Source organism: Tursiops truncatus, chromosome 12 (assembly GCF_011762595.2).
Source record: "Tursiops truncatus isolate mTurTru1 chromosome 12, mTurTru1.mat.Y, whole genome shotgun sequence".
NCBI lineage: Eukaryota > Metazoa > Chordata > Mammalia > Artiodactyla > Delphinidae > Tursiops > Tursiops truncatus.
Genome location: NC_047045.1, coordinates 68597876 through 68616133, shown reverse-complemented (window position 1 = coordinate 68616133; position 18258 = coordinate 68597876). Strand labels below are relative to the sequence as shown.

The following is an 18258-nucleotide window of genomic DNA, read 5'->3' as shown; positions in this document are numbered from 1 at the left end:
CCGTGCACCGCAATGAAGAGTGGCCCCCGCTTGCCACAACTAGAGAAAGCCCTTGCACAGAAATGAAAACCCAACACAGCAAAAATAAATTAATTAATAAACTCCTATCCCCAACATCTTCTTTAAAAAAAAAAAAAAAAAAAAAACTTCCCTAACATGGGAAACAAAATAGTCACCCAAGTCCAGGAAGCACAGAGAGTCCAATACAGGATAAATCCCAGGAAAAACACACCACGACACATATTAATCAAACTAACAAAAATTAAATTCAAAGAAAAATATTAAAGCAGCAAGGAAAAAAACAAAATATAACATACAAAGGAATCCCCATAAGGTTATCAGCTGATTTTTCAGCAGAAACCCTGCAGGCCAGAAGGGAGTGGCAGGATATACTTAAAGTGATGAAAGAGAAACCTACAACCAAGATTACTCTACCCAGCAAGGATCTCATTCAGATTTGATGGAGAAATCAAAAGCTTTTCAGACAATCAAAAGCTAAGAGAATTCAGTACCACCAAACCAGCTTCACAAGTGCTAAAGAAACTTCTCTAGGTGGGAAACACAAGAAAAGAAAAAGATCCACAAAAACAAACCCAAAACAATTAAGAAAACGGTAATAGGAACATATATGTAGATAATAACCTTGAATGTAAATGGATTAGATGCCCCAACCAAAAGACACAGACTGGCTGAATGGATACAAAAACAAGACCCACATATATGCTGTCTATAAGAGACCCACTTCAGACCTAGGGACACATACAGACTGAAAGTGAAGGGATGGAAAAAGATATTCCATGCAAATGGAAATCATAAGAAAGCTGGAGTAGCAACACTCATGTCAGATAAAATAGACTTTAAAATAAAGACTGTTATGAGAGATAAGGAGGGACACTACATAATGATCAAGGGATCAATCCAAGAAGAAGATATAACAATTGTAAATATTTATGCACCCAACATAGGAGCACCTCAATACATAAGGCAACTGCTAACAGCTATAAAAGAGGAAATCGACAGCAACACAATAATAGTAGGGGACTTTAACACGCCATTTACACCAGTGGACAGATCATCCAAACAGAAAATAAATAAGGAAACACATGCTTTAAATGACACAACAGACCAGATAGATTTATACTTATAGAACATTCCACCCAAAAGTGGTAGAATACACTTTCTTCTCAAGGGCACACAGAACATTCTCCAGGATAGATCACATCTTGGGTCACAAATCAAGCCTCAGAAAATTTAAGAAAATTGAAATCGTACCAAGCATCTTTTCTGACCACAATGCTATGAGATTGGAGATCAATTACAGGAAAAACACTGTAAAAAACACAAAAACAGGGCTTCCCTGGTGGCTCAGTTATTGAGAGTCCGCCTGTCGATGCAGGAGACACGGGCTCGTGCCCCGGTCTAGGAAGATCCCACATGCCACGGAGTGGCTGGGCCTGTGAGCCATGGCCGCTGAGCCTGCGGGTCCGGAGCCTGTACTCCGCAATGGGAGAGGCCACAACAGTGAGAGGCCTGTGTACTGCAAAAACAAAAAAAACAAAAAAAACCCAAAACTTCCAACAAACACAAGTCCAGGACCAGATGGCTTCACAGGTGAATTCTAGCAAACATTTAGAGAAGAGCTAACACCCATCCTTCTCAAACTCTTCCAAAAAACTTTAGAAGGGGAAACACTCCCAAATTCATTCTACGAAACCACCGTCACCCTGATACCAAAACCAGAACAAGGTATCACAAAAAAAGAAAATTATAGGCCAATATTACTGATGAACATAGATGCAAAGATTCTGAACAAAATACTAGCAAACAGAATCCAACAACACATTAAAAAGGATCATATACCACGATCAAGTGGGATTTATCCCAGGGATGCAAGGATTCTTCAGTAGATGCAAATCAATCAACGTGATACACCACATTAACAAATTAAGGAATAAAAACCATATGATCATCTCAATAGATGCAGAAAAAGCATTTGACAAAATTCAAACCCATTTATGATAAAAATTCTACAGAAAATGGGCATAGAGAGAACCTACCTCAACATAATAAAGGCCATATTGATAAACCCACAGCAAACATCATACTCAGTTGTGAAACACTGAAAGTCTTTCCTCTAAGATCAGGAACAAGACAAGGATGTCCACTCTCGCCACTATTATTCAACATAGTTTTGGAAGTCCTAGCCACAGCAATCAGAGAAGAAAAAGAAATAAAAGGAATCCAAATCGGAAAAGAAGTAAAACTGTTACTGTTTCCTGATGACATAATACTATATATAGATAATCCTAAAGATGCCACCAGAAAACTACTAGAGCTAATCAATGCATTTGGTAAAGCTGCAGGATATAAAAGTAATGCACAGAAACCTCTTGCGTTCCTATACACTAACAACGAAAGATCAGAAAGAGAAATTAAGGAAAAAATCCCATTCACCACTGCAACAAAAAGAATACAATACCGAGGAATAAACCTACCTAAGGAGATAAAAGACCTGTACTCAGAAAACTATAAGACACTGATTTAAGAAATCAAAGATGACACAAACGGATGGAGAGATATGCCATGTTCTTGAATTGGAAGAATCAACATTGTGAAAATGACTATACTACCCAAAGCAACCTACAGATTTAGTGCAATCCCTATCAAATTACCAATGGCATTTTTATACAGAACTAGAACAAAAAATCTTAAAATTTGTATGGAGACACAAAAGACCCCGAATACCAAAGCAATCTGTTTTTGTGGGTTTTTTTTTTTTTTTTTTTTTTTTTTTGGCTGGGTTGGGTTTTCATTGCTGCCTGTGGGCTTTCTCTAGTTGCGGCGAGCGGGGGCTACTCTTTGTTGCAGTATGTGGGCTTCTCACTGTGGGGGCTTCTCTTGTTGTGAAGCACGGGCTCTAGGTGCACAGGCTTCAGTAGTTCTGGCACACGGGATCAGTAGTTGTGGCTCGTGGGCTCTAGAGTGCCAGCTCAATTGTTGTGGCTCACAGGCTTAGTTGCTCCACGGCATGTGGGATCTTCCCAGAGAAGGGACCGAACCCATATTCCCTGCATTGGCAGGTGGATTCTTAACCACTGTGCCACCAGGGGAGCCCCCAAAGCAACCTTGAGGGAATAAAATGGAGCTGGAGGAATCAGACTCCCTGACTTCAGACTACATGACAAAGCTACAGTAATCAAGGCAATATGGTACTGGCACAAAAACAGAAATATAGATCAATGGAACAGGATAGAAAGCCCAGAGATAAACCCATGCACCTATGGTCAACTAATCTATGACAAAGGAGGCCAGGATATAAAATGGAGAAAAGACAGTCTCTTCAATAAGTGGTGCTGGGAAAACTGGACAGCTACATGTAAAAGAATGAAACTAGAACACTCCCTAACACCATATACAAAAATAAACTCAAAATGGATTAAAGACCTAAATGTAAGACCAGACACTATAAAACTCCTAGAGGAAAACATAGGAAGAACACTCTTTGACATAAATCACAGAAAGATCTTTTTTACCCATCTCTTAGAATTATGGAAATAAAAACAAAAATAAACAAATGGGACCTAATGAAACTTAAAAGCTTTTGCAAAGCAAAGGAAACTATAAACAAAACAAAAAGACAACCCTCAGAATGGGAGAAAATATTTGCAAACAAATCAACTGACAAAGGATTAATCTCCAAAATATATAAGCAGCTCATGCAGCTCAATACTAAAAAAGCGAGCAACCCAATCCAAAAATGGGCAGACGGCCTAAATAGACATCTCTCCAAAGAAGATATACGGATGGCCAAGAGGCATATGAAAAGCTGCTCAACATCACTAATTATTAGAGAAATGCAAATCAAAACTACAATGAGGTATCACTTCACACTGGTCAGAATGGGCATCATCAGAAAATCTACAAACAACAAATGCTGGAGAGGGTGTGGAGAAAAGGGAACCGTCTTGCACTGTTGGTGGGAATGTAAATTGATACAGCCACTATGGAGAACAGTATGGAGGTTCCTTAAAAAACTAAAAATAGAACTACCATATGACTCAGCAATCTCACTACTGGGCACATACCCAGAGAAAACATTAATTCAAAAAGACACATGCACCCCATTGTTCACTGCAGCACTATTTACGATAGCCAGGTCATGAAAGCAACCTAAATGCCCATCAACAGACGAAGAGAGAAAGAAGATGTGGTACATATATACAATGGAATATTACTCAGCCATAAAAAGGAACGAAATTGGGTCATTTGTAGAGATGTGGATGGACCTAGAGACTGTCATACAGAGTGAAGTAAGTTAGAAAAACAAATATATTATCGCATATATGTGGAATCTAGAAAAATGGTACAGATGAACTGGTTTGCAAGACAGAAATAGAGACACAGATGTAGAGAACAAACGTATGGACACCAAAGGAGGAAAGTGGGTGGGGGTGGTGGTGGGATTAATTGGGAGATTGGGATTGACATATATACATTAATATGTATAAAATAGATAACTAATAAGAACCTGCTGTATTAAAATTAAAATAAAATAATATTCAGAAAACAAAAAAACAAAAAGTCTTTGCTCCCAATTCAGGGGTCATGGGTTTGATCCCTGGTTGGGGAACTAAGATCTTGCATGTCACGTGGCGTGGCCAAATCAATTAAAAAATAAATAAAAGATTAGCCAGCATGAGGTTCATTAATGTGAAGCATTTTGATTGTTAAATTATTGGATAAAGTTTATACTTGATTACATTCACAGTACATTAACACCATTATTAGGCTGAAGAAAATGCATGCATCTCTAACTCATGTGATCACTTAATAGGATTTCCCCGAGTGCTTTTTCTTTTCTTCCCTCTTGTTTTTTGCTCAAATGTTGCCTTCCTGGTAAAGTTCCCCTGACCACTCAATTTTTTTGTTTTGTTTTGTTTTGGATTTTTTTTTTTTGGCCGCACGGCGCACCATGCAGGATCTTAGCTCCTCAACCAGGGATTGAACCCGTGTCCCTTCAGTGGAAGTGCAGAGTCCTAACCACTGGACCACCAGGGAAGTCCCTGACCACCCCTTTTCTTTTTCTTTGTGGTACGCGGGACTCTCACTGTTGTGGCCTCTCCCGTTGCGGAGCACAGGCTCCGGACGCGCAGGCCCAGCGGCCATGGCTCATGGGCCCAGCCTCTCCGCGGCACGTGGGATCTTCCTGGACCGGGGCACAAACCTGTGTCCCCTGCATCGGCTGGCGGACTCTCAACCACTGTGCCACCAGGGAAGCCTGACCACCCCATTTTAAACTGGAACTTCCCTCCCACATTCCCTACTCCTTGCTTTATTTTTTCTCCTCTCACGTTCTAATATACTAACTTACTGGGTTTACTCTATGTCTCCTACCCCTGCTAGAATGTAAGTCCCATAAGGGAAGGCAATTTATCTCTTTTGTTCCTGCTGTATCACTAGAGTCTACAACAGTGCCTGACATATAGTAGATGTTGATGTTCAATAAACATGTCAAGAGGACAAAAGAGTATTACCTAACATATAAGCAAGGAGCCCTACATGGACCAGGATGTGCTGTGTGGTCTTTATGGGCTATGTAACTTCCCTCTGCTGCTGTAAATTGGGAAAAGGGAGAGATTCTCTTCCCTTCCTCCAATATGGTGTGACAGTGAATGATACATGAAGGTACTTCCATGTTCTTAGTGGAACAGGATAGAGAAAATCAAAAGGCTGCCATTTATTAATACAACCAGATCAGTCCTGAACAAATATCACCCTGGGAAAATCCTCTAACTTTGCCCTACCTTCTAGATATAGAAAATAGTCACTATCAGCAACACCATGCCTCTATGATTACAAAGAATAGTATCTTAAATGAACCAAATATAATTTTGATCCTTTTCAACCATTTTTCTGTGTACACTGCTGAAATCAGGCTAGTCAAGTAGAATCAAAATAATTCTTCAGACCGAATCCTTCTTACAGCAAAAATTCCAGTATATGAAGCAAATCCAGGTATTAGGGTCACCTTTCAATGATCAATCCTTACTGGTCTGAGTATGAAGTTATCGTCTGAAGAGGCCACACAGTGTAATGGCAAAAAATCTGGCTGTGGCACCATATTGCTTGGGTTCAAATACTGCTTTTGGCTCCTACCAGGTGTGTTTCCTTGGGCAAGTCATTTGAATTTTCTGACCTTAGTGTCCTCATCAGTAAAACTGGGATAACAGTAGCACTTAAACTTTATAACCTTTGAGGATTAAATGAGTTAACATGAATAAAGTTCTTGGAGCAGAACCTGGCACATAATAGCATTCAATAAAAACATAGCCATTATATTATTAGGGAGTAAGAGTACCTTCAGTAAATTAAAGCTTTTAGCAGATGACTTTCTGCAAATTACTCTGACTCCTAGAAGGCTGATAACTTGCAACAATGTTATCTAAAAATCTGGACGTGCATTCCTTCCCCATGACTAACAACACAAATAAAAGTCACAATTATAATGAAAATAAATTGTCTGGATTTTCTTTATTTAGGAGTGTAACTTCTTTTTAAATAAGGGCAAAAAGGTAAGAAAAAGAAATTTCCCCTAATTATTTTATTGGCTTTTAATAGTTGTACATGGCTGTAACTGTGAGTACATGTTTTTGGTTTGTATTTTAATTTATTGTCTTTATCTTTTCCATGATATTTTTTCAATCTTCAATTTCTTTTATAAAGTCCTAAAGCACCCAGTGCTGTATTTTTAGTTATAGTGGATATCCAATAAATAACCAATTCAAGTCATATGTTAAGAGTACATACCAGGTTCAAATGATCATGTAAAGCATCTGAAGTGGGGTGAAGATGAGTGAGATAGTCTCTGCCCTCAAATAATTTACACAGTAAATTGGTAGCAGACACATAAACTAGGAAAGAAGTCAAAGTACATATGTCCTAACAGGAGGACAAGCACAGGAGGGGAGGTTCCTACTAGATGATGCAGAATCAAGGTCAAGAACATCCTCAGGAAAGAAGAGACATGTTAGGACCCTTGCATGGCTTGCAGTATTTTCCCAGGTGCAGCTGTAGGAAGAAGGTGCTCAGAGGAAGAGGGAAGAGCGTGAAGAAAGGCCTGGGGACACAGAGGCTCCGGGCATGCTCACTGAGGGCCCCTGGGTGACAGAAGTCCAAGGCAAGTGACTAATAAAGAAAGATAAGGGCTTCCCTGGTGGTGCAGTGGTTGAGAGTCCGCCTGCCGATGCAGGGGACACGGGTTCGTGCCCCGGTCTGGGAAGATCCCACGTGCCGCGGAGCAGCTGGGCCCGTGAGCCATGGCTGCTGGGCCTGCACATCCGGAGCCTGTGCTCCGCAGCGGGAGAGGCCACAGAGGTAAGAGGTCCACGTACCGCAAAAAAAAAAAAAAAAAAAAAAAGTCCCTCAATAGCCTAGAGTTTATAATCTATACTAAATCATACCCAACAAACATACTGAACCCTTGCTATGTATGTGTACAACATTCAGAATTGACCTATAAAATAACTAATACTTAAATTTTAAAATAAACATAGCCATTATAAGCACTTTTTAATTTACTCAGGGGTTTTTTCAGTTACCTTAAAAGCAGAATGGTGTAGCTGATAGTTTTGAGTACTTACTGTATCCCCAAAACCACATTAATCATTTTGCATATATTACCTCATCTAAACCTGTGATGGGACTATATGGCTTTCCAGGATTGATTTAAGAATAAATGAATATATATCCAGCATGATGCTTGACCCACAAGTTAAAAAAAAAAGAAGTGTAAATACCCAGACATCTGCAACGTTTCCCCTTGTCCTTTGAGCATAAAAATTACTGTATAAGGGCTTCCCTGGTGGCGCAGTGGTTGGGGGTCCGCCTGCCAATGCAGGGGACACGGGTTTGTGCCTCGGTCGGGGAGGATCCCACATGCCGCGGAGCGGCTGGGCCCGTGAGCCATGGCCGCTGAGCCTGCGCTCCGCAACGGGAGAGGCCGCAACAGTGAGAGGCCCGCGTACCGCAAAAAAAAAAAAAAAAAAAAAAAAGATAAGACACGAAAGGTCAGTTTGGGTTACACTGCAGAGAGCTGAGGAGTCTGGAATTCATTTAGGAAACAACGTGAAGTCAGTCACTTTTTGGGCAAGAAGCAAAGGACCAAAGTTCCACCTGAGGAAGACTTCCTGTAGTGGTATCCAGGATGATCTAGATAGAGGAGGGAGGGGAGAGATTTCCCCACCTATTTTCCCAAAACCACAATAATCCCTGCTCTCTCCAGCCACCCAGCTCTTGGGCTGTGCCCTTGTAGCGACAGGAGCTCCAGCACCTGAGGTCTGGGGTCTGAAGAGACCACTCCCACAGACCTATCCCCTGTGTCCCACTTCAAGCAGTGAGTTTCCGTCCTGAATCCTTTGGTAACTCCCTGTCCTAGTTACCAGCTCTATTCCCCGGTTCCTTAAAAAAAAAAAAAAGATGGGGACCCAGTTTGAGTCTTTTTGGTTCCAGCACCATCTGCCATGAATACTGCCACCTAAGTAAAGAACACGCTGGCTCCCAAGGCTTGCTTGGATTTCCCAGTCTCACTCACCCGGGTGCTCCGTTATGCTACCCTACCTGGTGGAACACATGCCATTTTGTTGTGAAGGACCCACTGCTCTATTTGCTGGCCTGAGATCTGGATGTTATCTTGGCTACTCTAGTGTTCCTGACAGGCTGTGCCACCCTGAATCTTCTCTGTCAGCCTCACTAGCTGGGTCACGTTCCCTTCCTAGGCAGGCTTAATGCCAGAACCCAGTCTCTCCCCGCCTCCTCCAGCATTCCATAGCTTTCTAGAGCTCGGACAGCTAATACCTAAGTAGAGCAAAGAGGCCACCTGCAATAATTGAGACACAGAGTGATGAGGACCAGACAATGGGGACCGAGAGGAAAGGCTGATGGTAGAGGCCTGCACTAGGAGAAATAAATAAAAGGTTTAGGAACTAACAGAATGTAGAAGATGGTAAAAGGCAAGGACGAATCAAAGAACTCCGTGGTCAAAGCCTGGATGCCAAAGAAAGCCACGTCTGCAATAGCAGGGGTAGCTGGGGACGGCAGGGGATCTACTTTGGTTTGGAAAGTATTTGTACATAGGACTTTCCCGCGCCCTCTCTGCTCCCTCTCTGTGCTCATTCAGAGCAGGTGTCAGTACCTTCCCTCTCTAAAACGAAAGTTTAAGTTAACGCGTGAAAGACAAGTAGGGTGAGCATAATGAGACCTTCCGGCGACTGCTACTGCTGCCGCGTGAACTTTAAATTTTCTATCTTGCTTCACCAAAAATAATGTTTCTATTCCTGAAATTACATTTTAATACTATCCCCAAACACAGAAGTGTTTGTGAAAGCAGAAGTTATGAAAAAAGTAAAGATAATTAAGCTGAAGACATTTCAGATGTTAAGCCAATGTTAAGTGTTAACTGTGGGTATGTGTTGAAGAGAATAAAGAATCAAGTTGTAGGTTCTCTGTTTGGTGCCATTGCCTTAAACAATGTCAAAGAGTCATTCTTGTAAAAGATCAATGTTGGTATCTCATATCCTGTGTAAAGCCTGGGATACCTTTAGGGAGGGGTGGAATTAGATGGTTGCTACTCCAGTCACCTGCCCAGCCACTCAGTGGTTTGAGGAAGAACTGAGTGTGGTCATAGGTTACAGACCCTCTCTTCTAAACCGGGGGACACACAGCACGTATTCACAGCAATTCTTCTGCTTGTAGACACTGTAACCTCTCGTTGTGAAAATTTCTCGGTCTAACTCTGCAGTCTTACAGTCCAACTTAACTGAATGCCTCCCCTCACTGTGTGAGAGCAAAATCTGATGCAAGTTTCTTAACATTCTCACTACAAAATTCTGATTTTTTAATTAAAAAATTGACACCCAGAAGCAAATTAATCAGTGCCTGGCATGTACCACGTTTTCAGTGTAGATCTATGTAGACCATAAGAATGGGTTTTGCGTTAACACACAGTCCTCAGGCACTACTGCCCATGAGGTGCTCGAGGAGATGTGCCTGTGTTCGAGAGATGTGGGCACTGAGAAGAAAGAAGGGTGAGGAAGGGCACGTTCACAAAAGGAGAAGGGCTGAGACAGGTAGCGAACCTCTCTTGCACAGGTTTAGGGGAAATGGGAAGGGGAAGAGAGGGGACAAAAGAGAAAGAAAAGTCAAAGACAACCAAGATGATGACACCTTGTGTAAATCAAGTAAGAGCTATTTTGTAAAACAAGGAGGGACACAACAGCAATGGCGCATCTTGTAGAGACTGAGATGGATGAAAATGAGAGAATAACACTAAATGTCAGGATTGGGAGGCTTGGAGTCCCCTCAGTGGAGTGCTGGATGCAGGGGCAGACTGCAGAAGGAAAGACATGAGAGTGCAGGAGGGAAGTGGAAGCAGCAGACACAGGGTAGATTTTGAAGACCTTTGGTCTTAGTTGTAACCACCCATGTAGAAGTTAGAGGAACAGCCTGTTTGTTTGTATTGTCAGCTTTGGGGAGATGAACGCATACGTAAAGACCCAAAGGGAGGCACCTCAGCCACCACTACCTACCCACCACCACCACCCCCCCCCCAAAAAAGGGAAGAAATGATTATGTAGGAAAAAAAGCGTAAATGAGATTTTGAGTTCTAAAGTTAGGGAAGGGATGGAGCTTAGGTGGAACCAAAGGAGGACGCTTTCACTCAGGAGATGAAAACCGAAGAAAAGACTCACCAAGGGAAAGTAAATAGAAAAGACTACTCTGCCCTAGAACCCAATAGCCTATGGACCATTCTAAACAGAGCTGAAGATACAGGTAACTTGCTGCTTTAAAACAAGGCCAGAGAACTCGAAGTCGGGGCATAAGCCCAGCCAGCCTTATAGGACAAGACAGCCTTTCAAAATCTAGTTGACTCAAGGACCACCAAGCAGACAGAACACAGGACCTTTCTTAACTTCCACCACCATGAACATGTGAGAACAATGGCATTTATTACAGTGGCATTAATAAATCAGTGCTGCATCCTATCTACCATCAATTAAAAATTCCTACCACAGACCCCCACACTAAGAAAAGTGGTATTAATCGCTGTGTAATAGAACACAGTAAGATTCATGTCCATATGACTGTAAAGCCAAGAGCTTAGGAGAAGGACAAACGAAAAAGAGTTACTCTTCTTGGAAGAAATTCATATTCTTTCATATCCTAAAATATTATGGATCTTGCCTAAGGTGTTCTTTGATGGAGCTGGCCTTGGTCATACCCAAACCCCTAGATTTCACTGTTTGAGACAACGTATTAGAGAAGAAAACACCCTACTCTTGGTTATTTCCAAATGCATCAGTTTTCCTCTAGATGTGACATCTTTCCTCAATGTGAAAAAAAAACTTGTTACACCACTTTGTTCCTCCATTTATTTTAAGCTTTACTAATACATTCCATAAAACTCAGCAGAAATTGAATTAAAAAAAATATATATATATAGACAGTAAAGTACTTGGGACACTTGATAACATCTTACGAAATTCAAATAAAACATTAGTAATAACATGGGTTTAAAAAGAAATGATGTGGACTTCCCTGGTGGCGCAGTGGTTAAGAATCCGCCTGCCAGTGCAAGGGACATGGGTTCGAGCCCTGGTCCGAGAAGATCCCACATGCCGTGGAGCAACTAAGCCCACGTGCCACAACTATGGAGCCTGCACTCTAGAGCCCATGAGACACAACTACTGAGCCCGCGTGCTGCAACTACTGAAGCCCGTGTGCCTAGAGCCTGTGCTCTGCAACAAGAGAAGCCACCACAATGAGGAGCCTGCGCACCACGATGAAGAAAGCCCGAAGACCCAACACAGCCAAAAATAAATAAATAAATAAATATATTTAAAAAGAAATGATGCAAGTAAATGTAGCAGAAAAATTCACAATGAATTGTTAACACATCCACTTGGCTTGTCTTTATTCTGTTATGTCACAATTTTGATGCAAAGACAAAAAACAAAAAACAATCTGATGATATATCTAATAACTTTCTCAGGTTTTTAATGTGGTTCGGTAGTCTTTAGGAACTAGAAATATAGTACCCATAAATAACTTCTTGGAGCTCAACTTATATAAAATCTTGTGTGAATTTGAAAAGGAAACAGAATACAAAGATTGCTAGGCTATCCTCAATATATATGGGATAACATAAAATAACACTTAATGCTGTCTAAAATGACTTTTCTTAAATATTCTGGGTTGGTAGAAATGTTACAGCCTCCCTACTATTAAAATAATTAAAAAGAGTGACAAGAAAAGATGAAGGGAAGTTCTTTGTAATTGTTCCTACTTTAGGGAGAGAGACGGTAGCAGCCCAGACCCAGGAAAAGGGCAAGAGAGACAAATGAAGAGACTTTCATCATCTCTTTTTAATGTCTTCTTAATGCTACTGTCCAGAGCCCTATTCCCATCTTGGTTATCCATGGTAACTCGAAGAGCTAGACTCCCCCAATGCTTAGAGAAACCTGAGCGGGAAGTACTTAAGAAGACCAGTGTATTTCCATCTACAACTGCAGAACAAGGAAGAACAAGATGCCCAGTCAGGGGTTGGAAGGAGTCAAGGATCCACAACAGAATCTGGAACTGAAAGCACATTAGAATTCAATTCATTCAATTCTGAGCTGACTTGCTCAAGGTCACACGGTACCTTGGTGGCAAGGACACAACTAGAACCCAGGTGTCCTCCCTCAGCACAGCACTGTGTTCATCCCTTCCCACTGCTCCCAACCCAAGAAGCCAGTTAGGAACTAAAGAGGATTCAAAAAGCAAACCATCATTATTTGCTCCTAAGGCAAGTCTTTTGTCTTTGCCTATCTTTTTATTGCAAAAACTTTCCAGTACCTACAAGTAGAGATATGAGAATAATGAACCCCATATATTACCAACTTGGGACCGATCTTTCATCTATACTCCCCTCTCCTCCAGGATCATTTTAAAACAAATCCCAGAAATAGTATCATTATTTCTTTTTAAATATTAAATGCTCAAAGAAATGATACAGCTGCAAAAGCAGCAGAGACAATTTTCTTTAGGAAGCCCTGGTGTCTCTATCCTACAACCTTGTGCTATTGATGGTGTTTTCCTTTTTATGTCACAGCGCTAGAACTAAAGGCCAACTCTTAGCACAGACCAGTAAGATATGCTCTGTGATCCTGTACATACACGGACAATATTAGTTTCTGGTGCAGTGAGGAATTTTGATGAAGGGATTATTTTAGACAACAAACGTGGAGAAAGCTAAACTTACACCAAGATATAAACTCATTTTCACCTTAAACAATACCCTGATACTGGACATTTGTTTAAATCAGGCTTAATTCTGGCCTGAGATTTAAGGCCAACTTCCTCCGTAAGTCCATATGAAAGGTACTAAATAATGTAATTCTTAAGGTTTAACAAATCCACAAAATAAAATAACAATAAAAAGTTTTCACACCATTAGGGTTATGACTCCTCTAGGACACAGACCATTTATTTGTCCTAAGGACATGATGGAAATTTAAAATTAATAAATATAGCAACACTTTTCCTTCATACAGCCATTTAAATTTTGCCCACAGAACAAATACATTTAAAAGACATTTTAAAAATTCTTCATTGACAAATAGGATCGTGTTACTGGAACTAAGTAGACAGATAGATAATAGTGTTCGTATGTGTGTGTATAAATGGATACTTGCAGCTACAATACTGACAAATAACATTTCCACTTCTAATTTTCCATTTCACCTCCCTCTCCCTACACATTAATTTTTTATATGAATTTACAAGTACATATTTAAAAACAAGACTATGTTAGAAAGCCAAAGTGAGTAGAAAAAGAAGGCAGATCAGAACCCTAAGTTGTTTCACCCTTAAATGAAATAATTTCATTTCAAATATAGATTAATTTTTTCCCTGAAAAAGAAAAAACCCTGCAAGATATGATTTTTTACCTTTTGGAAAATTTAACAATTTATCTTCTAACAAAATTATGATGTTCCTACCTGCTGATGTCTCTCTAAATTTGTCACTGGTCTTCTTTTTCCTCCATTTCCAAGGCTTAAAGATTTTACCAATGGTGGAGAGTTTCCCCTTCCTCTTGAAGGGAGGTGTTTGGGAGCCTGCTGTTGGGCCATCTGAGTTTGCTATAGAAGCTTTGTCCAGTCCGTCAACTGTATAAAGAAAGTCAAGTCAGAGAAAAGCTGTAATAAAAGTTTGAAACAACATCATCTATGTCTTCCTGCACTGTTCAAAGTAAACATGCCCACTTTAATTGGAATCTCACATAAAGTTTATTTTGCCCCATTTCCCTGCCAGTAGAACTCCTCTAATATCAATCAATAAATCAATCATTCAGAAATTACAGTCCCCTTAGATAATCATTTTGAGGAAACAGAGAAGAAATAAGAGACCTACATAAAAGGTAAGGCCAGATAAATAAGGGTCTGCGAAACAGCTGAATCCGTCTGCAACAACTACATCAATATTTTGTGCAGAAATAGAGTATTCTAAGTGAAACAGGATGTTCCTCCAGAGACTAGTTTGGCATTCTCAGTAATGAAAATGACAGTTATAGTGTAGTTAAAACCAGGTTTTTTTCCTTCACAAAATAAAATTTAGTGCCAAGAAGCCAAATTCTAAATTTTACTATACTAAAACTATCTTTTGCTTGTTACAAAAAAGTTTCTAGCTTCAAATAAACTGATAACTATCACGAATGACAAAAAATACGTGGAAAATATGGATGTCGTAGGTAATAGAACATATCTTTATGTGCCTCAATCATTTCATCAATCAGAAGAAAGGCCCCAAACCTTAAGTTGCCTTACACTATGTTCATAACAGAAAGAAGATGGTGATAACTTATATTACCCCAAAGATTAAATTTTAATGGCAAAAAACGGGAAGCAACTAAAGCATGGATAACTATGGTATTTTTCATGCAATGAAGTAGCACTCAGCAATTTAAAGAAAAGGAGCCATTGATACCTACAAACAATGTGAATGTATCTCAAAAACATTGTGCTGGCAAAAAACAGCAACACACAGAAGAGTACATACTGTGTGGTTCTATGTATATGAAGTTCTAAAATAGGCAAAATGAATTTATGGGAAAACAGAAAAAAGAAGAAGAAAGAAAGAAAACCAGACAGTAGTTGCTTCTTGGAGTGAAATGGATGTGGGAATTAATTGAGAAGAGGCTTGAGGGATTTTCCTGGGGTGATGGAAATTATCTCAATAAAGGATGGATTATACAAAATGCATCAAATGGTATTTATGATATTGTGGATTTTTCTTTATGTAAAATCTACCGTTAAAAAAACCATAAATAAGTAGTGAAGTCCAATCAATGGCATGCATGCTGATGCGTTTAGGGATGAAGTGTACTGATGTCCATCAAAAATAATAAATTGATGGATAGATGGAATGGAGATGGATAAATTTACAGTATAGTAAAATATAGCAAAATGTTAAGTGTTGAACTTAGGTGGTGGGTGTGTGGTCATTAATTGCATAATTCTTCCATCTCCAAAACTTTCACAATAAAATATTGGGAAAAATAAAACAAAAATTGAATGTCAAGAACCTCTGCTTCTAGGAAAATGGAGTAAACTTACTTTTTCCTACTTCTCCTGCTACATACAACTAAAAAAAACCCTGAATGCTATATATAAAAGAAACATGAAAAGACTATATAAGGTGAAAAGAAAGTAGGCCAGCTTGGGACCTCAGGACCTAAGAAACAACATGGAGGTAAGATCCCTGGGTTTTCCTTTAGTCTCATGTATTCCAGACTTGCAGCTGAACCTGAAAACACCAATGGGCACAGACCAAAAAAAACTCACAAAAGCCTGCTCTCTCTAGCCAAAGGAGCAGGAAAGGGACAGCCCAGCAAGACAGAAAACTTTTAGACAATAACTGCTCCACTCCAGCCAAACACCACAGAAGAAACTATGACCACCCAAGCCAAGAAAGGCTGAGTGGGTAGAGTAGACTTCTACCCTCTAATGAGGAGCCCCCAAACCCCTATCAGAGTGGTGTCAGAGAGGACCAAGTAGGGAGCCAGGACCTTCCTGTGCACCAGCTCTCAATGAAGCATCCTCTACATTGTCAGTGGAGACCATGTGGGAACCTGGTCTTCCACCCATACCCAGTAATGAGGTATCTCTTATTCTCCTTCCCTGCCAGTATTGGGGTAACATCAAACCACTGCTCAGTGGGAACAAGACCACCCCCACCCACTATGGTGTCAGTAGAGACCACGTGGGGATCTGGAAATTGAACCGTGCCCAAGAGTAATGAAGACCCTTCCCCCCCATATCTGCCGCCAGATATCAACAGAGGATGAAGGGAGAACCTGGGTGTTTACCTCCGCCTGGCAGTAATGAGGTGGCACCCCTCGCTTCCCTTGCTGGAGAGGTGTTAAAGCCAGTTAAAACAAAAGGTTTCCATAACATTTACAGTCTCATAATATAATACAAAAATGTTTTAAGTTTCAATCAAAAATCACTTGACATATCAAGAACCAGGATAATCTTAAATTGAATGAAAAAGGACAGTCAATACAATACCAATACCTTAATCCTTATAAGTTCTCCTTCCAAACAAGAATGATAAATCCTGTTCTTCCCACTCATAAAGTCAACTCTAATCTCAGGCAGAAATGCAAGTTCGGCAGTGACTGATTCTTCTGTAAATGGTTCCTAACCCTACTTTACCCCAGCCATGTTGGCCACAGTGCAGCAGGCGGAGATACGGGAAGGACTAATTTGGAAGCTAAGCCAGAGTTAAAAAGTAAAATCCTTATTTACTTTACTTCCACTCCTGTCCAACTGCCTTCCTTAAACTAGGGGCAAACCCAGGGAGAAACTGACCATGTGGTATTTCTTCTCCACTGAGACTTTACGCTGAAGGCTCAATTTTGAACAATTTAAATGCTGTGAAATATAGAAGGACTGACTATTACAAACATGGGAACTAAAGTTACCATCTCAAATTCACCTCCGTGGCTACAGACACACATTTAGTTCTCATTTTCTCTCAACCCACATATCCGGTTGCCTGACACTCCATCAAAATTCTGCTTTTGATCTGAACCACTAAGGAATAGTCTATTTTTTCTCCTGAAGACAAAAACAGACGAAAACAAAAATTAAATATTCCTTAGGTGACAGAAGGTGACAGATGGGGAGACTGAATGAGGTAGTTGCAAAATGAAAGCCTTCATGTTAAATTCATAGCTACATAAGACATTAACTGTCATTCCTTTCTTTATTTGGCATTTACAGTTTTAGTCTTTCTCTCTCCTCTGGAAGGGGCCTGGGCCAGTGCCAATGACCACAGCAGAACAACGCACACACATTCCTTTTTCCTGATTGAATGAATCCACCTATAATTTTGTAATTATTGGGCTATTACGGTAAACCACACTTGCAATTAGGAACCATACGTCGGCACAGTTGGCCACAGGGCCATTGTACTTCTTGTAAATCATGAACATGAAGGGGACTGCCACCTGATTTGGAGTAGTATAAACAGAATATTTACTCCCTTCTTTCCTCCAAACACCTAGGATACTGCCAGGGCCACTGATAATTCTTTTATTTTTCTTTTGGACCAGTTTACCATTAAAGTCACTTTGAAATTTTTGAAACAGTTTTTCACAACAAATCTAGTGAATTTGGCATTTACACACAGATAAGAATTGCCAGGTAAAGCCCAGAAGAAAGTCTGATTTCCCTGTTTTATTTTTATTTAACATCCATCTTTTTATTTATTTATTATTATTATTTTTTGGCCGCGCCACTCGGCCTGCAGGATCTTAGTTCCCCAACCCAGGATCAAACCTGTGCTCCCTGAAGTGGAAGCGAGGAGTCTTAACCACTGGACCACAAGGGAAATCCCTGATTTTCCTGTTTTACATGTTTACTTTGATCCACTTACATGTTATGAAGAGTGACCTGTCATTCAGCAGGACTTTCTTTTTCACACTGGAAATCAACATTTAAAAATATTTAATTTAATTAATTAATTAATTTAAAATCTCCTTGAGGAGGAGATTAATAAAATTTATTTACTTTTAATTATTTTTAAAAATTTTTTTTGGAGTATAGTTGATTTACAATATTGTATTAGTTTCTGCTGTACAGCAAGGTGAAGCAGTTATACATACACATATATCCACTCTTTTTTAGATTCTTTTCCCATATAGGCCATTACAGAGTA

General features: G+C 40.1%; 1 protein-coding gene across 6 annotated transcripts in view; it reads right to left on the bottom strand.

Annotated features, from left to right (window-relative positions):
* PHACTR2 (phosphatase and actin regulator 2) overlaps positions 1-18258 on the bottom strand; it is a 254176-nt gene that overhangs the window by 79170 nt on the left and 156748 nt on the right. For 5 of the 6 annotated variants that reach the window (XM_073789680.1, XM_033867798.2, XM_033867799.2 and 2 more), the window contains exon 2: positions 14037-14204. The exons of the other annotated variant lie outside the window; for it this stretch is intronic. In XM_073789680.1, coding sequence (XP_073645781.1) covers positions 14037-14204 — 168 coding nt within the window. The remainder of the gene's footprint in view (positions 1-14036; positions 14205-18258) is intronic. 6 annotated transcript variants of the gene reach the window in all.